Source organism: Equus caballus, chromosome 1, assembly GCF_041296265.1.
Source record: "Equus caballus isolate H_3958 breed thoroughbred chromosome 1, TB-T2T, whole genome shotgun sequence".
NCBI lineage: Eukaryota > Metazoa > Chordata > Mammalia > Perissodactyla > Equidae > Equus > Equus caballus.
Window position 1 is genome coordinate 30,518,663 of NC_091684.1, and position 27,189 is coordinate 30,545,851.

The 27,189-nt window shown below is 43.1% G+C and overlaps 1 protein-coding gene across 2 annotated transcripts; it reads left to right on the top strand.

Moving 5' to 3' along the window:
• The first annotated feature begins 2,365 nt into the window (after window positions 1–2,365).
• Window positions 2,366–27,189, top strand: CPN1 (carboxypeptidase N subunit 1). Of its 2 annotated transcripts, none has more exons than XM_001500627.6 (9): window positions 2,366–2,863; window positions 7,029–7,225; window positions 12,166–12,321; window positions 14,751–14,933; window positions 16,235–16,346; window positions 18,978–19,117; window positions 20,762–20,861; window positions 23,945–24,063; window positions 26,912–27,189. In XM_001500627.6, exons 1-9 carry the CDS (start codon window positions 2,641–2,643, stop codon window positions 27,068–27,070), a joined length of 1,389 nt encoding a protein of 462 aa, XP_001500677.1. In that variant the 5' UTR covers window positions 2,366–2,640; the 3' UTR covers window positions 27,071–27,189. The 2 variants fall into 2 exon arrangements, with proteins under 2 accessions (XP_001500677.1, XP_070079082.1); XM_070222981.1 differs by having other exon boundaries at window positions 2,385–3,112.

Here is a 27,189-nt window from a genome sequence, read left to right on the forward strand (position 1 = left end):
TCCACCGAAACTTTGTTTTTTAAAATATCTTTACTGAGGTATAATTTACGTACCATAAAATTCACCCACTTTAAGTGTACAATTCAATGATTTTTAGTAAATTTCCAGAGTTGTGCAACCATCTCCATCACACAGTTTTAGAACACCCCCATGACTCCAACAAGATCACCCATGCCTATTTACACGAATCCTGGTTCCCACCCCAGCCCCAGGCAACCATTATCTCACTTTCTATCTCTGTAGGTTTACTTTTTTTTTTTCAAAGATTTTATTTTTTTCCTTTTTCTCCCCAAAGCCCCCCGGTACATAGTTGTATATTCTTAGTTGTGGGTCCTTCCAGTTGTGGCATGTGGGACACTGCCTCAGCGTGGTTTGATGAGCAGTGCCATGTCTGGGCCCAGGATTCAAACCAACGAAACACTGGGCCGCCTGCAGCGGAGCACGCAAACTTAACCACTCGGCCACGGGACCAGCCCCTGTAGGTTTACTTTTGCAGGACATTTCATATAAATGGAATCATCGTACAACATGTGGATTTTTTGTGTGGCTTCTTTCACTTAGCATACTGTTTTTTGAAGTACAGCTGTGTTGTCGTGTGCATTAGTATTTTATTCCTTTCTATTGCTAAACACTGTTCAGTTGTATGGATATACCCACTTCATCTATTCACCGGTTACTGGACATTTGGGTAAAGTTTGCCTTTTGGCTATTGTGAATAACACTGCTGTGAATATTCTTGTGTGCAAATCTTTGTTCTCTTGGTCAGGTACCCAGGAGTGGAATTACTGAGTTGTATGGTAAATTTATATTTAACTATTTGGGGGCTATACTTTATTTTTGATTCTTTTTTTAAAGCAGCTTTATTGAGATATAATTTGTATACCATAAAATTCATCTGTTTTAAGTATATAATTCAATGAATTTTAGTATATTTACACAGTGGTGCAATAGCCGCCATCTAATTTTAGAATACTTTTATCACCCTAAGAAGAAATCTTGTTCCCATTTATAATTGCTCTAGATTACTACTCCTGGCCCCAGGCAACTTCTAATTTACTTTCTGTCTAGATATATTTGTCTTTTCTACACATTCAAATGAATTGGATCATATAATATGAATTGGATCATATAATATGTGGTCTTTTGTGTCTGACTTCTTTCACCAGGCATAATTTTTTTTTTTTTTGAGGAAGATTAGCCCTGAGCTAACATCTGCTACCAATACTCCTCATTTTGCTGAGGAAGACTGGCCCTGAGCTAACATCCATGCCCATCTTCCTCTACTTTATACATGGGACGCCTACCACAGCATGGCTTTTTGCCAAGCGGTGCCATGTCCGTACCCGGGATCCGAACTGGTGAACCCGAGGCTGCCAAGAAGTGGAATGTGCAAACTTAACTGCTGCGCCACTGGGCCGGCCCCTGGGCATAGTATTTTTAAGGTTTATCTACTTTGTACCAGGTATTAGTACTTCACTCTTTTTTATTGTCAACTATTCCACTGTATGCATACGCCATATTTTGTTTACCCAGTCACCAGTTGGTGGACATTTGGATTATCTCCACTTTTTGTATATTGTGAATATACTACTATGAATATTCACATACAAGTTTTTGTGTGGATGTGTGTTTTCATTTCTCTTGAGTAGATACCTAGGAGTGAAATGCCTGGGTTATATAGTAACTACATATTTAACGTTTTAGGAAACCGCAAAACTGTTTTCCAAAGGGGCTGTACCATTTTACACTCCCATTGGCAATATACGAGGGTTCCAGTTTCTCTCTATTCTTGCCAACACTTGCTACTGTCTCTTTTTTATTACGGCCATTCTAGTGCATGTGAAGTGCCCTCTCCGTGTGGTTTTAAGTTGCATTTCTTTAATGAACAATGAGGTTGAACATCTTTAAATGTGCTTATTAACCATTCATATGTCTACTTTGGTGAAATGTTTATTCAAATCTTTTTAAAGATTTGCCCATTTTTAAATTGGGTTGTTTGTCTTCTTATTATTGTGTTGTAAGAGTTCTTTATGTATTCTAGATATTTTATCCAGTACACGGTTTGCGATTGTTTTTTCCCAGCCTGTGGCTCTCTTTTCATTTTCTCAATGGTATCTGCGGAAAGATTTTTGAGGAAAAAATGGACAAGACAGAGCTGTGCTTCAGAAAGATAGTCTGGCAGTAGTATGTGGGATGGATCAAAAGGAACAGAGAGCTCTATTTTAATGCACCTCCTTAAACTGTAGTATAGGGAACAAGCACAAGTTTCTCAAAATTCTCTGGGAATCAAAGGGTTATAAGCAGCAATTTATTGAAGCTTGTTTACAGCCCAGTTAATCAGTAAACCAGAATCAGTAAATCTACCCAATCTGGGGAAGTAGAAAAACCTTTCAAAAGGTTTTCCTGGATTAGAAGCAGGGAAATGGAGGAGAGACGAGTGGCTATTCCAGAGCTACATAAATAATTTCCACCTTTGGACAGGACAGTTTGACCTTCCTTCCCAGGTGCTGTCACTGGTGTTTACTGGCGGGAAACTAGGAAGAGCTGGTTCTCGGCCCCTTGGATTGTGACTGGCGAAGAAGCCAGGTTGTTGGGAGAGGTGGGGCCCATTTCGGTGGGTCTCTGAGAAAGCCCAGCCAGATGTCAGGCCTGCTCTCAGTCTTCTTCCACCTCCTCTTTCTCTTCAAGTTGGTTGCCCCGGTGACCTTTCGCCATCACCGCTATGATGACCTCGTGCGGACGCTGTACAAGGTGCACAACGAATGCCCCTATATCACGCGGGTTTACAGCATCGGGCGCAGTGTGAAGGGGAGACACCTCTACGTGCTGGAATTCAGCGACAACCCCGGATTCCATGAGCCCTGTAAGCCCTGAGCAGTTCTTGGAGTGTATGGGGCCAGACCCTTCCTTACAAATCCAGCGACCGGGGTGGTTTCTGGGTAGGTCAGTGGGTCCCTCCACCTACAAAGTATCACCTCTCCTCAGCCTGGGCTAAGTCTTTCCCTACTTAGCCCTCAAGCTATCCCTGCCTCTGGGAAGCTGCAACCTCAATCCAGGCTCCATCCCTTCCTCCATCCTGGGTTCTGTTTGCTCAAGACCTTACTGGGAAAAGGTGAGTGTTCTCCCTGCTCCCATCCCCTCCCCCCTCCTTCCCTGCCATTACCCGTTTTTCTCCCTTGCTATTTTTCTCTTTCCCTAGCCAATGCTTCAGGAGACATAAGCAGAAACAATTAGCCCTTCTGTTCTGCCTGAAAACTTAGAAGGGTTTAGGGATATCTTTTTGGGGAATGAGAGTGGGATAGATATGGTATCCTGGAAAGAGTCTGAGGTCTGGAGTATTAGCTTCATTCATTGGATTACTTTTTGTTAGTTTATTTCTATTATAAAAGCAATGCATGTTTGGATTAAAATGAGAAATTAGAGAAGGAAAAAAACACCTCACCCATAATCCCAGCACTCACAGATGACTACTGTTAACATACTTGTGTATATTCTTCCAGACTTTTTTCTATGCATATTTAACCCCCCCATACAAACACATATAATTTCTTTTATAAAACTGGAATCGTACTATACCTGCATTTCTCATCTCATAGTCTTCTATGAATAGCATCCATGTCTGTAAATGTAGATCAATATTATCATTTTTTGGCTGCATAATATTTCATTGCATGGCTGTATCTAATTGCTCATTTATTGATGGGCATTTAAGTTGTTTCTAGTTTCTCAGTGCTTTACTTATAGCAATTGTGACATTCAAGTTATGTCACTTCCTCCCTCAAACAGTCAACTGCAAATCTCTCTTTTCCTCTCCACTTCCACACCCTCCACACTAGCCCAAACTCCATCACAACTGGCCTAAATTATTGGACTAGGCTCTTAACTGGCCTCCTGACACCGAACTGCCACCACCCTCTGAACCCTCTATTTAGCACCGAGAAGCCAGAGTAATTTTCCTAAACACTGACATAATCTTCTCACTCCCCAGCTTAAAAACCTTCAAAGACAGCCTCACATTCAGTGGATTCTGTCCATGACAGCTTCAGAATATTACATGGCCCAGGGGCGGGGTGGGGGTGCCAAGGAGGCTGTGTGGTTAAGTGAGGGTAAGGGCCTTGCTTTTAAGCTGCGCTTGCATAACAAGCTTTCTGCGCTTACTTGCGAGTGCTGATGGATATTATAGGGTCCCCACCTCACTCCATGCCCCTTTCTGGTGCCCTCTCTAATTTCTAGCATTCAAGTCTTCTTTGAAGCTTTTTCATACTATTCTAGCCTCCACTGAGCCCTCTTTTCTCTGATGCCTTATAACTCAGCTGTTCATTCATTCATTCCTTCGTTATTCATTTCACAAGTATTACTGATATCTACTACATTCAAGCACTTTTGTAGACTCTGAATATTCAACAGAACAAAAAACAAGATCCTGTTCTCAGGCCTTAATTCTAGTGGGGTAAGACTTGCAACGCCAGGCCTGGTGGTCTAGTGGTTAATATTTGGTGCTCTTACCTCTGTGTCCTGGGTTCATTTCCTGGTCAGGGAAGAACACCACCCGCAGCCGACTGTTAGACAGCGGGCTGCGTGATGCTGAAACACTGATATTTGACAGGAGTCAGCCGACAGGTTTCAGCAGAGCTTGTCAAAATTGGCCATGAAAAGCCTGTGAATAGTAGTGGATAGAGCATTGGAAGGTGAGAGGATGGTGCAAAAAGACCAGGCAGAGTTCAGCTCTTCTGTACACAGGGTCACCAGGAGCCAGAATCAACTGGACAGCAGTAAAAATAAAAGACTGGCAATAAATGGGTAACTAAGTAAGCACATATCAGATGAAAATAAGTACTATAGGGAAAAATAAACCAGGAAAGAGAAACAGGGAATGAGGGCCATGGATGAGTAGGGGAGGGGGTAGTTGCTACTTAGGAAAGGCTTCTCCGTGGAGGTGATTTTTGAGCATGTGATGGAACATGCCAATTGCAGGCAGAGGGAAGAGCAAGGACATGCTTGATATGTGTGAGGATCAGCAAGGAGGCCCCTGCGGCTGCAGCAGAGTGAACAATGGGAGAGCCAGAGACGAGGTCAGAGCTGAGAATGGTCAGAGATGCCAGGCAGGAGGAGGAGATCATGCAGGGTCTTACGGGCCTTGGTAAAGATGACAGCTTTTACTTTGAGCAAAGTAAGAAGCCACTGGAGGGTTTTAAGCAGTGACACGGTCTGACTTAAATTTTCAAAATATCACTTAGAACAGGAGTCAGCAAACCATAGCCCGAGGGCCAACTACCTGTTTTGGTAAATAAAGTTTTATTGAAACACAGTCACGCCCATTTGTTTTCCTATTGTCTATGCCTGCTTTTGCTGGAAGAGTTGAGTAGCTATGACAGAGAAAATATAGCCCATGAAGCCCAAAGTCTTTACTATCTGGCCCCTTAAGAGAAAAAGTTTGCCGACTGTTGACTCAGGAGAGCAGACTTTGAAGGGGCTGGGCAGGTGCAAGGAGTTCAAGTAGGAGATTTACTGTAATAATCCAGGCGTGAGGGTGTAGGGTTTGAACCAAAATGACAACAGTGGTTGTTGTGAGAGGTCGTTGTGTTCTGGATATATTGAAAGTAGAGACAAGAGAATTTGCTATTGGGCGCCCACCAAGTGCAAGGCACTATGTGAGGTTCTCTAGGGCAGAAATCCCCAGACTTTTGGATTTCACAGAAAAGTTAAAAAAGAATTTTTTTAATAAATAAAATAGATTGGAGGGGACTATAATAGATTTCCAAATTTTATTTTACTGAACAAGGATGTTGAAGAATATTATCTGCCATCCACTATCACCATCCTTTCCCAAAAGAAGGGATATTTTAGCACCAAGAAAAGTAAGAAAGACATAATCTAAGATTAAAGAAATGTACTAAGATTAAAGACTCCACATTATGGAAAGTACACTACACCATCCTTGTGGATTATAAACATTCCTTTGGGAAAGACAGCTGTAGGTATACTACGATAAAATAACATTGGGTTGTGTCCTAAAGAAAACTAAAAATTGTACGCATTGCAAAGGCCAGGTCCAGTAAAGGAAGTAGGACATGTGCAAAATTAGGTAAAACTCAGAAAAGGGTAAGTACCGTGAAAATGAAGTTCAAAGTGAGTTCACTCCCAAGATGGCTTCACAGAGCAAGGAACAGTCAAACTGAGCCTGGAAGGACCTGGAAATGTGGAGATGAAGAGGTACAGAATCAGAAAAGCCATGCAGGCAGGAGAGTGTTGGGTGGAAGGGAAACTACTTGGCAAGAGCTTTTCTCTTTCCTTTTAAAAGGGGGCAAGGGTGACTTTCTTTAAGTGGTTCTAGAGGCGCTTTTCATGACCTCAATTCTTACTTTCACAGAACGGTTAACACAGCCAAAGAGAAGACTAAGGAATGAGACATATGTAGACTCCTTCCTACTCTGTGCCTCAAGACATCATGTTCTCAGATACGAAGGAGAGATTTTAGTTTCCTAAGTAAGAGGAAAATTAAATTTTCAATAGGATGATTAGGAACTGTTACGCTATAACCTAGAGAACTTTATAAGAGCAGGTCTTGGGAAAACACCATTCTTATCCTGAAAAGATTTGTCTCTGAGAAGCAGCAGGGAGCTACTGTAAATGCTACCTGGGCTTCCGCTGCCATCATATTAATTAGCTAGGTGACCTCAGATAACCTATTTAACCTCTTCTCTCCCCAGTTCCTTCATCCTGAGGCTAATAATGCCCACTTCACAGGTCTTCTGTGAAGATCAGCAATAATGATAAATGCCTAGTACACAGCAGGGGTTTAATAAATGGTAGTCATTGTTACCCCAGCATGAAGTTTTGTAACGTTCGTAATTGCAATTTGTCGGAAGGAGGCTCACAGATTATTGGAAAACACCCACGGAAGCATGAGATTTTCTTAGATTCGTTACAGAAAAACAGGGAAAAGCTCCCTTTGCAAGATTAGGAATCAAGGGCGCTTGCTTTTTCCCCACCTTTCATCTTTCTGTGTACTTTTCTCACGCTTGCAGTGGAACCGGAAGTCAAGTACGTGGGGAACATGCACGGCAACGAGGTGCTGGGCCGCGAGCTGCTGCTGCAGCTCTCGGAGTTCCTGTGTGAGGAGTTCCGGAACCGGAACCAGCGCATCGTCCGGCTGGTGGAGGACACGCGCATTCACATCATGCCGTCCATGAACCCGGACGGCTACGAGGTGGCCGCCGCCCAGGTACTGAGCCTGCAGAGAATAAAGCCATCCTAAGGAATAAAATAAAAGCCAATAGACAATGTGTTTTCTCTGTCCCACTGTGAGTGTCACTATGTAAGAGAGGAAATAATAATAGAAATAGAATAAAGTATGAAGACTTGCTTCAGTCCCGTAGCACCCCAGGCCGTGAATGTGGGCTCTGAGCCCCAGTTCCCTCAACCCCCTTCCAGCTGAGACAATATCTATGGCAACACTGTAAACTGGAAAATACTATATAGGTGTGAAGGGATATTGCAAAATAGATCTCCTTCCCTGAAATTTTAGCTTCGAACCCTAAACACTCTACTCCCTCCCACATGACGCGACACTTCTGTTTGCATTTAGGGGGAAATATCAGGAGGGAGATCATGCTTTTCCCAGAATTGTGGGGTGCAGGTTAAGTCTAGATTCTTCATACTTCATTGTTTTTCTGTAGGGTTTTTCCCACTACTAGTATAGTACTCAGCTTCGAAATTATTTTAGAGTTACATTTGCAGGGGACACATAAGAAAAAGTGTCTATGGGCTTTTAGATTATTTCCTAAAATGGATTCAAAATGTCACTGTCTGTCTTTAAAGCGGTAATTCTTTTGTGTCTGCACATCAGAACCATACGTGAAGATTTTTGAAATACAGATTCCCAGATTCACATCCCCCAGGATCTGTTGAATTAGAATTTTCACGGGTGAATCCAGGTATCTGCCTTACTCAATGAGCGTGTTCCTTTAAAAGTTATGTTTAGGGCTGGCTAGTGGCAGAGCGATTAAGTCCTTGCCCTCCGCTGCTGGGGTGGCCCAGGGTTTCCCTGGTTCTGATCCTGGGCGGGGACATGGCACCGCTTGTCAGGCCACATTGAGGCGGCATCCCACATGACACAACTAGAAGGACGTGCAACTAAGATATACAACTATGTCGGGAGGGGGGAGGCGGAGGGGGATTTGGAGAAATAAAGCAGAAAAAAAAAAAGATAGGCAATAGTTGTTAGCTCAGGTGCCAATCTTTGAAAAAATAAATAAATAAATAAAAGTTATGTTTAAACCTGATTTGGTTTTTGGGGAGTGGCAGGGGTGGTAAATTGAAGCAGTTTTTTTTAATTTAAAAATATGTTTATTTGGGATAGTCTTGAAAATTTTTTTCATTTTTAAGACTACACATCACTACTTTACTCTTCTTTTAATTTTATTTTATTGTGATAAGAACACTCAAGATGAAATCTAGCCTCTTAACAAAATTTTAAGTGTGCAATCCAGTATTGCTGTTGTACAGCAGATTACCAGAACTTATCCATCCTACTCAACTGAAACTTGGTGCCTATTGACTAGTCACTCCCCATTTCCTCCTTCCCACCGCCCCAGGCTACCACCCTCCACTGCCTGATTCCCTGAATCCTATACAAGTGGAACCACACAGCATCTGTCCTTTCATGACCAGCCCATCCCAAGCATATTTTAAACCTACTTGAGGATAGGGCTGGGGGGTAAGTAGAGGCAGGGAGGGGAATGGAGCCAAGATGTTGAACCAAACACAGATTTGACCCTTGCGATCTCACAACTGCCTGCCAACATGACTCAACTAGTGAAAAACAAAACCTTGTCCCTCCACTGGAAATCAGAGAGGTGCACGCTCACGAGCCTCAAGACTTGAGTTTCCAAAAGAGCAGGAAAATTTGAAAGAGGTGCAGGGGAGAACCCCAGCCTGGCTGCTCCCCTTCTATTGGCTTTTCCCTGTATCGCAGTGGGGAAACTGGAGAAGCACTCAGACCGCCCACATCTTTTGTGGGATGAGGTAGGATGGGAGGAAATGGGGAAAATTCCTGCCAGCCCACTAAATCCTAGAGCCATCTCTCAGGAACCAGTCACCTCTGCTCACCTGCTGTGTACTTGTTCAGAGGGAGCAGATCTTGAACCTGAATCCAGGAGGGGACCTTTCGGGTTCTCAGACTTCCAGAGCTACCTGCCATACTCAGAGGAAGACTGCCTGCATGGGTACAGAAGGGAGACCTGGCCATCAAACTTTAAACCCACCTGTAGGTAAGGCAGAATAATGCCCCGCCCCCGAAAGATGTCCAAGTCCTGATCCCTGGGAACTGTGAGTATGTTATGTTACATGGTAAGGGGGAATTAAGATTGCAGATGGAATTAAGGTTGCTAATCAACTAACCTTAAAATACCCTGGATTATTTGGGTGGGCCCAGTGTAACCAATCTCAAGGGTCTTTTAGATGTGGAAGAGGGAGGCAGAAGGTCAGAGAGAGACTTGAAGATGTTATGCTGCCAGGTTTGAAGATGACAGAAGGGACCACGAGCCAAGGAATGTGGGTAGCCTCTAGAAGCTGAAAAAGTCAGGAAACAGACTCCCCTAGAGCCTTTGGAAGGAACAGCCCTGCTGGCACATTGGTTTTAGTCCTGTGAGACACATTTCAGCCTCCTTTTTCTTCCTCCCCAAAGCCCCAATGCAGAGTTGTGTATTGTAGTTGTAGGTCTTTCTAGGTCTTCTATGGGAGCCACCGCCACAGCATGGCAACTGACAGATGAGGGGTGTGGTTCCATAACGGGGAACTGAACCCAGGCTGTGGATGTGGTAAGAGTGCCAAACTTTAACCACTAGGCCATCAGGGCTGGTTCCATTTCAGTCTTCTGATCTCCGAAACTCCAAAAGATAATAACCTGGTGCTGTTTTAAGCCACTAAGTTTGTGATAATTTCTTATAGCAATAATAGGAAACTAATACACCACTAGCCCTATTTATGGAAGCCTTCTGTTAAGGGCAGTCCTTACCTGCCTGCCTAAACTAATGACTCAGTGTGAGTGGTAATACTGATAGGTAAATTAACATATCTGTTAATATGCACAGTTAAGACCTACATTGATACAAATAAGCAAGTAGTGAAAAACTCCTGGGAACAAGGAAAATCAGGATCTCATAGAACTGAAAAATCAGGTAAATGTTTTCCACTGGGCAGAACTGATGTAAGACACTTAAGAGGACTTCAAAAGTATTGTGTTCTCACTGACATCTAAGAACAAAATATGAGCAAGATGCCATGAAAAATAAAGAAATCTGAAAACAATAAAGATTTCTTAGAAAAATATGAGAGTACTAGTACATCCGTGAGTTTTTAGCTGCCCAGCATCAAACCATGCACACTACTTCCTGGAATGGCCACCAGTTTGGCTGCTATTCTCTCAGTCTGTAGGGCTGCAGTGGACACCATTCCCCTTCTCCAGTGCCACACAAGCATTAAATGGAATTTCAATTTTGCAAGGGCCTTTGAACATCTCTCTATTCGATTGCTTTATATATTTCATTTATTGATGTATTTATGTATATATATATTTCCCCATATATGAATATATATAATTCATATATGAATTCCTCGAAGGCTAGACTAATGGCTCATTATCTCATTCCCCAGTATCTATCAGAGAATCTATCAGAGATGGACTTGAATGAATGTTGGTTGACTAAATGGGAATGAGTGAGTGAATACATGACCAAATAAATGATAAAATTTGAAGTGTGAGCAGAGAAACTTGAAGTGTAAGCCTGAAGTTGACATTGCTCAGAAGAAAGAGAAGCAAGGATACTAAGTTGAAAAAAGGAGGTGTTCCGTGGTGCAGTCACATTGGAAAACAGTTTAGCAGTTTGTGAAAAAGTCAATCATAGACTCACCTTATGATGCAGTGGGGCAGCTACCAGGTGTCTACCCAAGAGAAGTGGAAATGTAAGTTCACACAAAGACTTGTACATGAATGTTTGTGGCAGCGTTATTCACAATCGCCAAAGAGTGGAAACGACCCAAATGTCCACGTACTGGGTTGAGTACTATCCCCCCAATTCACGTCTACCGGCAACCTGTGAATGCAGATAGGTTCTTTCCTTATTTGGAAATAGGGTCTTTGCATATGTAATCAAGTTAAGATGAAGTCATACTGGATGACAGTGGACTCTAAATCAAATATGACTGGTGTCCTTATAAGAAGAAAGAAATTTGTATGCAGAGACACAAACACATGGCGGAGAAGACCATGTGAAGAAGGAGCAGAAATTGGAGTGATGTGTCTACAAGCCGAGGAATGCTAGGGATGGCCAGCAACCACCAGAAGCTAGAAGAGAAAAAGAAGGATTGTCTCCTCCAGTCTTTAGAGAGTGTCACCCTGCTGACACCTTGACTTCAGACTTCTGAAATGTGAGAGAATAAATGTCTGTGGTTATAAGCCAGCTAACTTGTGGTAATTTGGCACAGGAGCTCCAGGAAACTAGTGAAGTCTGTTAATTGGTGAATGGGTAAACAAGATGTAATAAATCCATCGGATGGAACTATTCATCAATAAAAAGGGATGAAGTACTGCTACAGGTCACAACGTGGAGGAACCTCAAAAACATTATGTCTCGTGAAAAAGAGCCAAATGCAAAATGCATGGTCCCTGTGTGTGAAATGTCCAGAAAAGGCAAATCTATAGAAACAGAAAGTCATTAGTTAGGGCTGGAGTGAAAATGAGGGGTGCCTGTAAATGGGCATGAGTTTTTTTTTAGGGTGATAGAAATGTTCTTAAATTAGATTGTGGTGATGGTTGTACAACTCCGTAAGGATACTAAAAGGTATTGAATTGTACACTTAAAACGGGTGAGCTTTATGGTTATAAAAGTTATATCTCAATAAAGTTATTTTTTAAAAAACTAGGGGTTCTCATTATCCTGGAACACCCTACTCTTGTGAGAGCTTCCCCTGGGATCTCTACCTCCAGCACACTGTCCACCAGGAGACTTGAACCACTTCCCTGGGACTTCGGATAAGTTAAAAAAGAAAATGCTCTATCATTTGATAGATTAAGGTAATACCTAAAAAGAACTGTACAGTGTTCTTCAAATAGAGGATTCAGTCTGAAACCTTCATTTTTTTGTATCTTCCTTTTCCCTTTAGGGCCTAAACATCTCTAGGGATCTGGTTGGCAGGAACAATGCGAATGGAGTGGACCTGAACCGCAACTTCCCCGATCTCAATACCTACATCTACTACAATGAGAAGTATGGAGGCCCCAACCACCATCTGCCCCTTCCAGACAACTGGAAGAGTCAGGTATGAGAGTAAATTTGCATACAGAGCAGGTAAATTAGCATCTGGAATTTCTTCTAGCAATCTTCACATCAACTAAACAAGCAAGAATTAAGCATCAACTCAGCTCGGTGTTAATCTGTCCAAAGCAATAATAACCGTATCTTATACCTCTTTGTGTTTATTCCCTCCCCCAGTGTAGAGCCCTCCACGGACCACATGGTCCCAAAATGTTTGACATTGGTGGCGATGGTAATGAGGGAGGTGAAAGCAAATCGTACAGTCGCACAGCACTTTGCAATTTTTCTTAGCCAGCATAACATCATAACCCTGGGTGGTGGATGCATCAAGCAGTGTTGTCCATCCCTGTTTCATAGATATTATGCATATAGGTAAAATAATTTAAATTTACACAGCTAGTAACTTATGGAATCAGGATTAAAACACAGGTCTTCCAACTCCTCATCCAGCATTCTTTGTACTGCACGCTACTGTTGACATGGAACTCTGGCATTCTACAGAGAAGCCTCTCTCACATGCAATGAACTGTATGCTCATCAGCAAAGAGCCGCAGAAAAAGGGTCGAGAGTGCCACCTTTGTAGTTTTTCCTCTTCCTTTTCTATATGACTCCTGGCTACTTTGGCATACTCTCTTTTCCCTTATTCTCTCAACTGGAGAATCCCATACGATGCTCTCAGGCCTCTCTCTCCAGGCCACCCCTGGGCACGTGAATGGCTTCATCCTGCTGGTGGGCCTGCTCTCGGGAATAACTACTGTCGCCCTCAGAGCATCACTACCACCATTTTTTTACACTGGATTGGGTAGTTCTAAACGTTCTATTTGTGAATAACTAAACTTAGAGACTGAAGGGAGAAAAATAAAGCAGGTGTAAGGCTTTATATTGGGAGTTTTCCAGATGGAACAGGCTCAGTTGAAAGTGAACCAAAGTCATGCTGACATGTTTATATTTCAAATAGCAGCTATGCTCTTGGCCCAAATAAATAATAAATAAAAAATAACTTTGTACTGGTGGCATATCCAACCAGAAGGATGTTCTGATTTATTAAGCTTGTCTAAGTAAAATAAGGTAATTGAGGCAATAATAATTAGACTCCCACTTGTTCCTCTGTCTGAATCTTAGAGGAAAAATGACGATGAGAAGTAAGTCTCTCTCTCTGGCTTCTGAGGGGACAGCCTTGAGGGAGAAGAGCAGTGAGAAGCTGGCTTTGCTCTGATGGATAGAGGCGTAGGACATGGAAAAAGGACTGCCTCAAAGGGTCTGAGCCCTGGTCACAGAGCAGGATGGGTGTCCCTGGTACTATATCCATTGTGATTGGGTGAAATTTAACCCTATTCATCCAGTCTCCCTTGGGATGGAAAAGATGGGAGCCTTCACAGCTGACCCTTGGTCCAGGAGGAGCCATTAACACATCAAAACCCCATAACCTCTAAGCACATCCATCCCGAGAGGAGGAAAAACACTGAAGGCTGTAAATTATTTACTTGTCCTGCCAGTCCAAGTGGATTCGAGGCTTTCTTTAATATACTGTCACTCACGGGCAATATAATATGCAGTAGAAAGGGTGGCATTTCACTGCTTAGCTGAGACTGGCTCACGTTATGCTGTGTCTAATCCACACTGTTTGGATGTGACCACAGGAGTGTGTTCCACACGTCAACATCACAGCAGGCATTTGGGGGGAAGGAGGAGGTTGAAAACCATTACTGAAAACCAGTGTTTTCAGATTTGTCTACTAGAGCCCTAAATTTCCGCAGAGGTGCTTCAGAAGCCCCTGGAGCAGTGGGTACATTGGAGAACCCTTCCCATGGTGCCAGAGAGAGGGGTTCTGAGCTCTCCACTCATGCGCCACCCCCCCCCCACTTCAAAAAAAATGCTCTCACTCTCTCTCTCTCTTTTAAAATAGACTTCATGTTTTAGAGCAGTTTTAGGTTCACAGCCAAATTGAGGGGAAGGTACAGAGTCCCCATACTCCCTGCTTCCCGTCGTCAACAAGCCACGCCAGGGTGGGACATTTGTTACAATCGATGAACCTATGTTGACTCGTCCTTATCACCCCAAGGCCACAGTTTACATTAGTGTTCACTCTTCGTGTTGTATGTTTTGCGGGTTTTGACAAATGCATCATAACATGTATCCACCATTGTGTACCATACACAATTGTTTCACTGCCCTCAATACTCTCTTTTTAGCTATTTTGTATACTGGGATTCCATATAAGATTTCGTTTTGAAAAAGAGTTTCATCCACTTAATTTTTAAAACCATCGTGAAAAGATCAAAATTTCACCATCTCCACTTCTCATATCTGGTAGGGCTCTCTTCGTTTGTTCAGATGTATCATCTCCCCAGACCACTTCCTGACAAACTTATTGGAACAGCCCTTTGGCACCCCCAGTTGCAGCTTCACCACCAAGCTCTCCTCTCTCCTCAGGTGGAACCCGAGACTCGGGCTGTGATCCAGTGGATCCGCTCCTTCAACTTTGTTCTTTCAGCCAATCTCCATGGAGGGGCAGTGGTGGCCAATTACCCATATGACAAGTCCCTTGAGCATCGGGTCCGCGGTTTCCGCCGCACTGCCAATACCCCGACGCCTGACGACAAGCTTTTCCAGAAGGTATGCAGAATGGCAGCTTGTCCAGCCAGAGGAACTTGGAGCTCAGGAGAGTAACACAGGTCAAGTCAGTAACACAGGACCCTATTAGGGACAAGCCCATAGAAAATAATTGAAAACACTGCCTGCTCATTAGGAGCTTACGGTCCAGTAAATTACACTTTGTTTTGCGTGATAAGCCATAAATTCATGAAAAAGTACATATATTGTATAGCTGTATAGTACAATTACCACAATGTGAAAAAATACTTAAGCTAATGACAAACGAGGAATATGCCAAAAGACTAATAGTACTGGGGGTAAGCAAGTGGCATTAAATGTGAACTTGGGGGTGTCTAATTTACAGTTTTATGGTCATATGGCTATATTAATGAAAAATAGACCATGCACAGGAAAAAAGTTTACATAATAGTTAAAAACAGGGACCAGCCTGGTGGCGCAGAGGTTAAGTTCTCACGTTCCACTTCCCGGCGGCCCGGGGTTTGCCGGTTTGGATCCCGGGTGCAGACATGGCACCGCTTGGCAAAAAGCCATGCTGTGGTAGGTGTCCCACATATAAAGTAGAGGAAGATGGGCACGGATGTGAGCTCAGGGCCAGTCTTCCTCAGCGAAAAGAGGATTGGCAGTAGTTAGCTCAGTGCTAATCTTCCTCAAAAAAAAGTTCAAAACAGCAATAGAATAAAATTAGCACTTATTATTTTATTTATTTTATTAATAATATATAACTAATATAAATAATAATAGCATGAACTAGTTCATCAATTAATGAATTGTATAGAGAATAACACCACTTGTTGCTTTGCAAAGCAAGTATATTATTTTCTTCTCTAGTAATCTCATTTTGTCCAGTTATAAAATAATAATGAAAGAGAATTATAGAAATTCCAAATAGATTACTCTCCCTCCAACACACACCTCACACACCCAAAACACAGTTCTTTTCCTGGCAAAAGCCTGTCTTACTTGCTCCTTGATTTCTTTTACACAACTCAGCTAGCAAATGTACACCTAGAAGGGAGCTTCCGTATCATCCAGTGCCACCCCTCACTTGGCACTTGAAGAAATTTAGCCCCAAGATAGTGGGAGAATCAGAGTACAGGTCTCCTAACTCTAGTCCACCACACACACACACACACACACACACACACACACATCTCTATCTCTGCTGGTATTTTCTTTCACTAAAGCAGATAACCAGTCGTTTATACCTAGTGGTGTTTCTTGGCTTACGCTACTTCTGCATGTGAGCATTGCCACGTAAGTTGGGAACACTCAAGGTCATTTTCTGCCCGCTTTTCCTGTAGCTGGCCAAGGTCTACTCCTATGCACACGGATGGATGCACCAAGGTTGGAACTGTGGGGATTACTTCCCAGACGGCATTACCAATGGGGCGTCCTGGTATTCTCTCAGCAGGGGTAAGGAGAGTCCTGGGTACAACAGTGCTGCAAACTGAAGTAGAGTGGAGCTCATTTCTCCTTTTAAAGGATTATTTTTCTCAGGGAGATGACAAGAATACTATAGGATTTTGCATTCAGGGAGAGATCTGAAAAATGGAGAAGTCTTCAGTTGGCATTTAATGTCATCTTGTGATTCTTTAAAATGAAGTTGGGAAACCACGTGGTGTCCTTCAGAACTGGTGGTTTACAGTAGATTAGGGCATAGGAGGGAACTAATGTGGACAAGTGGTTAAGTGTGGGCTCTAAGGGTACACTAGGTTAAAATCTGGCTTGCCCATTGACCAGTTATGTGGCTTCAGGCTAATTAAAATTAACCTCTCTGGGCTTTGGTTTCCTTGCCTGTACATTAAGAATAACAATACTTTGGGGCCGGCCTGGTGGCGCAGCAGTTAAGTTCACATGTTCCGCTTCAGCAGCTCGGGGTTCGCCGGTTTGGATCCCCGATGCGGACATGGCACCCCTTGGCAAGCTATGCAGTGGCAGGCGTCATGCATATAAAGTAGAGGAAGATGGACACGGATGTTAGCTCAGGGCCAGTCTTCCTCAGCAAAAAGAGGAGGCTTGGTGGCAGATGTTAGCTCAGGGCTCATCTTCCTCAAAAAACAAAACAAAAAAGAATAGCGATACTTGCCTCATAATTTTGATGTAGGTATTAAATAAAATAATGCACATAAAGCATTTGGAAATGCCTGGCTTATAAATGTTAGCTTTTTCTAAGTAGCATGGTGGTATGCCGCACATAGCAACAGATGAGCAGAGGAGCTGCCTGGACACAAACGGTTCCTCTGATATGTGCTCTCTGTACCCTGCCTGCCCTTCTCCCATAAGCAGGAGTTTGCTGTGACATTGGCCATTGATAACGTAGCAGAAACCTTCAGCAAGAGGCTTCTCTCTATTCCCTGGGCCTTCCCCATCACCAAGGCTCCAGACAGAATCTGTGTTCATGAACCTTCAGTAGATAGGAAACCTAAGTATAGAGAAGAGGCCGAAGCAGGAAGCTGGGATCTTTTAGGAATCAGCTTTTAGCAGCTGTCTTTCCCCATCCTCTCAAATCTGACCTGGCCTGAGCCAGGTAGTAGAAGAACTCACAGGTGAGGGTTGAGCTGATGGCTGGTCCTGAGGAGGGCGGGGAGGAGGAAGGTTAGGGAGTCACCGTGTCCTGGGAAGCGGTAGACTTCCTGTGGCTGAAAACTCGCTTGAACACAAGGCAAGACATTTTTGTTGAACTTTTCTTTCTTTAGTTTGCGTTAGGAAAGCAATAGGTGTTTTCCCCCAAAGTTTAAAACATCAAATATAGGGGCCGGCCCGGTGGCTCAGCGGTTAAGTGTGCACATTCCACTTTGGCAGCCCTGGGTTCACTGGTTTGGATCCCAGGCGTGGACATGGCACCACTTGGCAAGCCATGCTGTGGCAGGCATCCCACACAGAAAACAGAGGAAGATGGGCACGTATGTTAGCTCAGGACCAGTCCTCCTCAGCAAAAAGAGGAGGATTGGCAGCAGTTAGCTCAGGGCTAATCTTCCTCAAAAAAGAAAAAAATATCAAATATACTTTTTCAAATTATACTTGTTCCTCCCTCTCCCTTCCCACCCTCTAGGAAAGCATGGCCTGTGTCTCCACTGAGAATCATTGCCCTAAATTACGCTGATACAATTCCAAGATTATTAAGTTCATCAAACTGATTGTCCCAACAGTGTGGTCTCTGCACCAGCATTGTCAGCATCACCTGGAAACTTGTTAGAAATGAAAATTTGGGGCCCCCACCTGATTCAGAGACTCAGGAGCTGAGGCCTAGCAGTTCTGCTGCACAGAGAGAACCAATGTGACAGGCTGTGGTTGTTCTCCAGCTTTCCCCATTCTTTCTATAAGAGCTGCTTGCACTCATCAGCTTAGAGAGCAGTGAAAGTTAATTAAATGGACACTTTTTAACCCAAATGAATTTGTGATACAAATGCTATTCTAATAATCAGAAACATATTAGAAATAATTGATTTAATTGAGTAATATAGAAGATAGGAGCAAGCCAGCATTTGATGGAGCGCTTATATAGCTGCCTTCTGCTTTTTCAGGGGTCGGTTTTGCTGGGATAACTGTTTTTCAGGCTAGTGCTGTGTGTTCAGGTAGGAGGAGGGATGTGAAAGCAAGATATTCGTCTCATCTCTAAACTCCCAGGTCTGAAGAATATCATCATCCAGGGAGAAAATCTGTCCCCTGAAAGCAGTACATGTGTGCATAGTGCATAACCTATATTGTGCACAGTGCACACTAGTGCATAGTGTAATATTAAGGCACGACGAATAAACAGACTTTGAAAGTGCTAAGAGTGACAAGAAGTGAATTCAAGTCATGAAGGAGAAAAGTAGAGGATAGAGACAACAAAATGGGCATTTGTGAAGAAAGAAAACTGGAAAAATAGAAAGGCTTGGGAAGTGGGAAATTGGGAAAAGGTTTTATGGAGGAGAAAAAGAAATGGAGGTCAAGAGATAGAATAGGTGATGGGAGTGGAGAAATTGCAATTGAAGAGAGTTGGGATGGGGCGTTGGGTGGGGACCTGCTTGCACAAGTCTGCCGCTGCCCTCTCTCCCCTAGGAATGCAAGACTTTAATTATCTCTACACCAACTGTTTTGAGATCACGCTGGAACTGAGTTGCGACAAGTTTCCCCGCCAAGAGGAATTACAGCGCGAGTGGCTGGGTAATCGGGAAGCCCTAATCCAGTTCTTGGAACAGGTGAAAGTCCATTCTTTAATTTTCACAGTTACAGAGAGAGAAGAGGTTTCCAATGGCAGGCCGGGATTTTTGTGTGGCTCAGGTCTGACTTATGCTCTGACTCAGTACAATTAATCTGGGCTTCTTCTGCAATGAAATTTATTCATTCCACATTAGTGAGCACAACTATCTGTCAGAAACAGTACTATATGCTGGGGCTTATGAGTAAACAAAGAAATATCCCTCCCCATCTGCAGCCTGTATTCTAATGAGGAGAGACAGACAATAAACAAAATAATAAAAACAATTTTATAACATGTTAAATGTCAAACGCTATGAAGAAGGCCTCACAGAGAAGGTGACATTTAAACAGACTTAAAGGAGGTGAGGGAGAGAACCATGCAGATATTTAGGGAAAAAAGGATTCCCTGATTGAGGACACAAGAGCAAATGCAAGGCCAACAACAAACACATGAAAAGATGCTCAACATCACTAGTCACCAGGGAAATGCGAATCAAAACCACAATGAGATACCCCCTCACACTCATTAGGATGGCTGCTTTAAAAAAAAAAAAAATAGGTAACAGAAAATAGCAAGTGTTGGCAAGGATGTGGAGAAAGTGGAACCCTTGTGCATTGTTGGTGGGAATGTAAAATGGTGTAGCCACTATGAAAAACAGTATGGTGTTTCCTCAAAAAATTAAAAATAGAACTATCATATGATCCAGCAATATGACTTCTGGGTATTATCCAAATGAACTGAAAGTGGGATCTCAAAGAGATGTTTGCACACCTATATCCATAGCAGCATTATTCGCAATAGCCAGAAGGTGGAAGCAACCCAAGAGTCCATTGATGGATGAATGGGTAAACAAAATGTGGTGTATACATACAATGGAATATTATTCAGCCTTAAAAAAGAAAGAAATTCTGACATATGCCACAACATGGATGAACCCTGAGGACGTTATGCTAAGTGAAATAAACCAGTCACAAAAAGACAAATACTGTGTAATTGCACTTACATGAAGTATCAAGAGTAGTCAGATTCAGAGACAGAAAGTAGAATGGTGGTTGCCAGGGGCTGGGGAGAGAAGGGAGTAGGGAGTTATTGTTTAACGGGTATAGAGTTTCAGTTTTGTAGGATGAAAAAGTTCTGGAGATTGGTTGTACAACAACGTGAATGTACTTCACACTACTGAACTGTGCACTTAAAAATGTTTAGGGCGGTAAATTGTATGTTATGTGTATTTTATCACAATTAAAACTTTTTTTTAATTAAAAAAAAGAAAGACAAGGCCAGGACACCAATGTAGCTGGAATCATGAGCGTAAGGGAGAGAGTAGTAAGAGATGAGATCAGAATGCTACCTGGGGCTGGAGCTTTACAGACCATCTAAGAACTTTAGCTTTTGCTGTGAGTTGAGTTTCGAGCAGACCAGTGACATGACTTGATTTAGATTTTAACAGGATCATTCTGTCTGCTCTATCGAGAAGAGATTATTAAGGATGGAGAGAGTGGGGCAGAGAGACCAGTTAAAGAGCTATTACCATAATCTTTGTGAAGCCCAAATGTAAAACATATGAGAGAGGGCTTTGAGGACTCCAGAACACTGTACAAATGTTTTATGACCATAACGACCCACTATAAACTGTTTTCTACAGGTACACCAGGGCATCAAGGGAATGGTGGTTGATGAGAATTGCAATAATCTCGCAGAGGCTGTCATTTCTGTCAGTGGGATTAACCACGATGTCACTTCAGGTAGGTGGCCTCTGCTTGGTGGGGTAAGAAGGAAGCTTTCCCTCCCGTTGTCTTCTTCAGCTTAATAAGGAGGCCAACTGGTAAGCCAGCAAGACTGGCAGGGCAGTCAAGGACACTGGGGGTGGGGGATTGGAGGGAGGAAGGCTAATCGAAATGGGGACGGTGAATTAAGAGGTGAGGGCCAGGAAGATGTAAATATACCGTCTCTTTCAGCATTCAGGAGTCGCTGCCTCTTAGTCCCAACTTTGCCACGGGTGTTTTCCGGGTTTGAGGTTATGAGTAGCTCATATACTCGTGCGAAATGGAGTAGAAAAGAAAACGACTGTAAAACTCATGTTTAGTCTCGTCCCTGACTCGGGCATTTGGCTGCACCACCTTTCAGGGACAAGTTAGCAAGGTTCATTCTGTAGGCTTGTTGCAGGGCAAGACTGATGATGGAGGCAGATCTTCTTGGAGCCAACCTGGAACCTCCTAGAAGGGTGCAGAATACCTCAAGGCACAAGGGTGTTGCAAACCGCCCCTGCCCAATTTGATTGTGCACAGCTCTTAGAGGTTTTTTGGGGTTGTTTGTTTTGTTTGTATTGCAGAGCAGTAGCTGCCAATGGTTAGGGGTAGGTAAGATTTTCCTCCCTGCCCCCCACCTCCATACCGGCGAGGCTCAACCACAGGTTACCACACAAATGCTTCTTACCAAGCAGGCATCTTCCCGTTCAGTCTGTTTAAACTGGATGAAACCTCAACCTGAAGGAGATAACTTATGTTCTTTAAGGTGATCCCAACACATCTTACATGAAAGGTTCATTCAAGGCAAAGGCAATGATATTCTAAAGGCAGAATTCTGAGGCCTCACAGGCACCAGACAACCAGGATCCTCCAGCCCAATGGCTGAACCCAGGATAACTTAGGGATCCAACCTTGGGCACTCCTGGGAGCTTTGGGGTTTGCTAGATTCGTATACCCTATTCATGCTAGTGTGGGGAATGTCTCTAAAACATTCCGGCCGTCAACATATGTTGAATACCACTAATTTCACCAATAAGAGACCACTTCTAACACCCATTATGCTAATTTAACAAATTACTCATTTCACCAGTGAAAAACCTCATTGCTAACGTTCATTATTGCTACTTAGCAAAGCATCTAACGTTGATTGGAGATAAAAGAGAGCTGCAGCCCCCTACCAGCTGCAGCTGGAGTTGAGCCCGTCTGATCCAACAGCTAGCTCACCGCTCCTGGGTGTGAGCTCCCAAGTAGGAAAAGCACAGTCTCTGGGGTATAACTTAAACTATTTACCATATGCACAATAACGCACTGCTTTTGCTCAAGTATTATAAAGTAAATTACAGACATGTCATAGGGGGCAGGGAAGAGACATTGTTTACCGTCAGTTTCATTCTTAATTGCATTTATTATTTCAATTATTCGTTGCTGCACACTTAAAAGAAATTTTAATGCTACCGTCACAATTGATTCTAAAGGGATGGAAAGTCATTCGCCAAAATGCTGCTTCCCTGCCATAGAGAAATAGGCTTTCTTTTGGATTTTATTTTCCTTTTGGCATACTTTTGAAGATGACAGAGGAAATATTTTTAAAAAAAGATTCTTGAAATCAGAACTTTAGTGGTCATTTAGTCTAGTCCTCCCACTCAATGTAAGATTACACACATACAACACCGCTGGTAGCTTGTTGTCCAACCCAGGACCACCATGTCCATTAGCGCAGGTTGTGCACTACACAACTGTGTAGTTTTTCCAGGACCCCTGATTCAGTCTCTGCTTAAGTGCCACAATTTCATAAAGCAGTCCATTTCTTTTTTAGTAATTCTGTTTGTCACAATAGTTTTGCTTCTGTCTAGCAAAGTCTTCCTCCCTGCAACTTAAACCCATAATTCTCATTCTCATTTCTTTAGGTAGACGTCATTTCTTCACAGTGGCTTTTCATGCACTGAAACAGAGGTCTCCTCTAGTCTCTTTACCAGGCAAAACATTCATAGATCTTTCAACCTTTCTCCTAGTGACCGTTTACTGGACATGAAGTGTTTTAAAATACAGGGTCTAAAGAATGAAACACAATACTCTCAGTGCAGAGCACAGCGAAACTTCTTCGCAGGAGCTGAGGCCCAGACTCCTCGTACGTCCCATAGCCTTCAATGGTTTTAGATCTTAACCAGTTTCATCATGCTACTAAGAAAAGCCAAGCCTTGGTGCTAAGCAGATGTGCATCTCTTCATAGCATAAGAGAGGCAGTGGGGAAGATTGCTCTCGAGGATTATAAAGTCACATCAGAAATAGAATCTTTGGGGAAGGTTGGAAGGTAAAATCATTTTCCCTCCATAAAGCAAATCTCAGCATCTAAGACCTCCAGATTTCAATGGAAATCCCTTAAGAGATGATCGGAGAAAAACATCAGGCACACCTGTCTTGTCAGTATCACTGAGCTTTGATGATATCCGTGCAGTGACCTCAGGATGGCCTCATCTTGAGGGTGGTCAGGAAGCACCTGAAACCCATTAGAGGATTTTATTATCTTCATAAAACCTGATCCCAAAGCAATTTGTCATTTGCTTTTATGATGAAAGCAGGAGACATTTTTGTAATAGTTGACAATAACCAACATGGACCACATGGAAATAAGGAAGAAGACGAATTGCCGCGGGGGGGTGATGCGCCCATAGCTTGCCCTCTAATGAAATTCTCAGGTTAAATAGCTGTGTCACTTTAGGAAAGCAGACTAAGAATCAGCATTAATGCATCCAGAGTGAGAGCTGCTCTTGTAACAGGTGACATGAAAATTCATTCTAACTTTCTAAGTTTTATTATGGGAGTTAATAACAGTTTTAGTAGTCGCAGGAAGTGCAAAAGAACTCGAAAGTGCTCAAGAGATGTGCTTTATCATCCAAGTGAGGAAGTTCTCTTTATTGTTAAATTTATTAATAATTCATCTAAACATTAAAAAAGAAAAGAAAAGAAAAGAGAAGTCAAGCTTGTGGTCAGCTAAAACCCTCAGATCGTTTTTCATATCAAGGTCCCATTTGGGGCAGATTTGTAATCAGCAAACTGAGTTATATCCTTGTAACTTCTAGGTGACCATGGTGATTACTTCCGGCTGCTGCTTCCAGGTACCTACACTGTCACTGCTACAGCACCTGGGTTTGACCCACAGACAGCGAGTGTGACCGTGGGTCCTGGGGAACCGAAACTGGTGAGTTCGGCTGACCTTTATGGAGTACCATAAAGATCATTTGTACAAGGTCGCCAGCAACAATTGCCTCATTTTAATCTTTGCCAAACTTCCCTCTGTCACCGTTTAAAAAAAACTCATGGCTCTCATATGCTAATTTTCCTTCTGCACTTTTCTGTTATATTCTTCCCCACTTCTTTTTGGCTTTCCTTTTTCTTCTGTTTAACATAGCATAGTGATTAAAAATACTGCCTGGTTCTAAATCCAGCTCATTTGTCCACAGACCTTGGACAGATTACCTAATGGCTCTCATCCTCAGTTTATGCCTCTGTAAATTGGTGATGATAGTACCTCCTTCACAAGAGGTGGAAATGAGACAGGGCACGGAAAGCATTCAGTACAGTGACTAAGTAGCAAGTGCTCTCCGAGAGTTGGTTTGTAAACCCCAGAGACACAGGCTCCCATGGGTTGCATTCTTCTGTGCCATCAGCAAGTTCGACCACTAGATGGCACTCTGCCCCCTTCTGGGGCCCGGCGTGCCCAGCAGCCTTGCTTTCCACCCTCGCTCTCCAAGATTCAGCTCTCACGGCTTCCTTTTATAGATGGGATGAGAAGCAAAGGACTTTTTCGATCTGCAGTCTGGACCTTTTCAGCTTTGGTCATATTAGGTTAGGATCTCGGGCTAAAGAGGCTCAGAGATCATGGACACTAATCCTCAGAGTTCTCAAACGAGGAAAAGGCAATGAGTCAGTCCTGTTTCATGAGCATCTACAGACCTTATTTCCCACAAGTCGGCTCTTCCCTAGGGCCTCCTCACTCTGTTCCATTCATTCTCTATACAATCCTGGAGCTTAGCAGACTCTTCCTTCCCTCTCCCTGTTAACTCAAAGCAATCAAGTCAAGCAACTTGTCTTTTCAAATACAGTCATAGGTACTATTTATTTAACAGTTACTACATATCAGACACTATATGAGAACTTTCCAGAATTATCTCATTTAGCCTTCACAACAATCCAGTAAGGTAGACATAAGTATCCCCATTTGTGGCTGAGGAAACTGAAACAGAGAAGGTAAGAAGCTTGCTCAGTGTCACACAGCGAGTAGGGGTGAGAGACACCATTTGAACCTCCCTTGGGCTTCCAGGGCTGCCTTCTCAGCCACTGTGTTACAGGGCCTCAGCCTGAGCTGACAACCTGTGTTCATAACCCCTTTTATTAGCACAAGGATCAGGGTAAAGAGTTCTTTAGATCCTTTGCAAAGGCCTCTGAAATTTCCAGGTAGTCCCCCTTGCCTCTCCTGGTCCCTCCACTGCCATCTCCAGCACGTTATCAACTACTTCTATTTGCAGAAGCAAGAAGCAAAGAGTAACTCTTCTGGGGCAGCCTGTTGCCTGGTCCCACTTTCCCAACCAACGCCTCCTCTGTCCCTTTTTCCTGGTTATACCCTGCTCCTCATCTGCCCTAAAATCAAATGGCTGTTAGGCAGCTGCACACATAAATCTTGCATATAGCCCAGTCTATTCAATGCCAAATTCAAACCACTTCCCACCCTCTTGAGTGACATACTCTGCTTCAAAGATTTTACCTCCTTTGTCATATGGGCTTCAAATAGATTAACATAACTCATCATTATGTCAAATATAACTCAGAGGGGAAAAAATCCACCTTTTAATACAATTCTCAGATACAGTAACAAGTAAGAATCCATTTATTGGTTACAGTAGTGTCTCTCTCTCTTCCCGTCCTAAAGCAGAGACCCATCTGGCTGGGTGAAGAGAGAAGATGATTTACTAGAGGGTTTTCATGTTATAATTAAGACTTTCAAATATTTCCCAGCATCAAGGGTTCTCTTCTTTCTTTTCCCGCAGCCTTCCAGATGTCATTTCTTTCATTTTCTTCTGTCTTTCTTCATTTTGTTGCCTCTCTTCTCTCTCTTTTTTTCTTTCCTGGATCCCTGTATTACTATATAGAAAACAGTAAATGATGCTGTGCAATGGGCTCTGATTTTCCCCAGTTTGGGGAACTAGCAGAAAAGCTGGCTGTGGATTTTCGTGGAAGGGGCAGGAAATAACCCCACAGAGAGATCTCTCAGTTGCGTGTTTTCCAGCTCCCAGTTGGCTTCAGCAGCTCAAAGTGTTCCAAGGGTCTGAAAGCCAAAGATTCCTCCAGGGGAATGTGGTTAGAACACTGTGCCGCTCCCTCTCCCTTCACTTCCCGGGATGGTCTTCAGCTCCTGCACGGCCAGCATATCCCACGCTTGTCAGTCAACAGCATCTTTACATGTGCCTGCCACAGCCAGAAGGGAGGTTTCAATGTGTTGCTGGCAATGATGCCTTAATGCACATGAAAATGTGGAATTTAGGAATTCATACTAACAATCTATATCTTCTCTCCTACCTGTATTTCCGAACCATTATGACAGAAAGTTTAGTTCTGCAAGTCTGAGGCATTCATTGGCATGCCTGAGCGTGACACCTGTGATTCACACAGTCAGCATAAAGGGGGTTATTATGGCCCCATCAATCATAGCTCTGATCCTAAGCAACAATATTGGTGAAATCATGGTTTGAGGTGTAGACATAATTTTTTTCTAATACATATAAAATAAACGTTCATCTGGATACACTCTATGTATCACCAGTGATCACGTACCAGTTTGGGGGGAATATTAGCCAAGCCTATACGACACCACCAATGCTGCTCTGGGTCATTGCTGTAATAATTCTCCTTAGTCCCCTGCCCTTAGAACCCAGCACTGTGGTGAAACTGGGTCCAAACTGGTCTTCCCCCAATTTCAGTTCTAGGAAGTAGAAAGCAGACTCCTCTATTCGCCTAGCTCCTTCTTCTTCTTCCTTTTTTTTTTCTTCCAGGTTAACTTCCAACTCAAGAGAAGCGTCCCTCAGGCCGCCACTACAAGGAGAGTTCCCAACCCAGGGCACGGAGGCAGAGTCTTACCAAAGAAAATGCAGCCCCGGGCAGCCAGGAAGAAAGAAATGGAGGTGAGGCAGCCCGGGAGAGGCCCTGCCTGAAACCCACAGTGCCCGGGGCAACACTTTAGGAAGGCTTTGTTCCCGCTCTCTGATCAGATGAAGCATTCTTTCTATTTTATTATCTGGGACATATTTAAATACAAACATATTCAGAACAA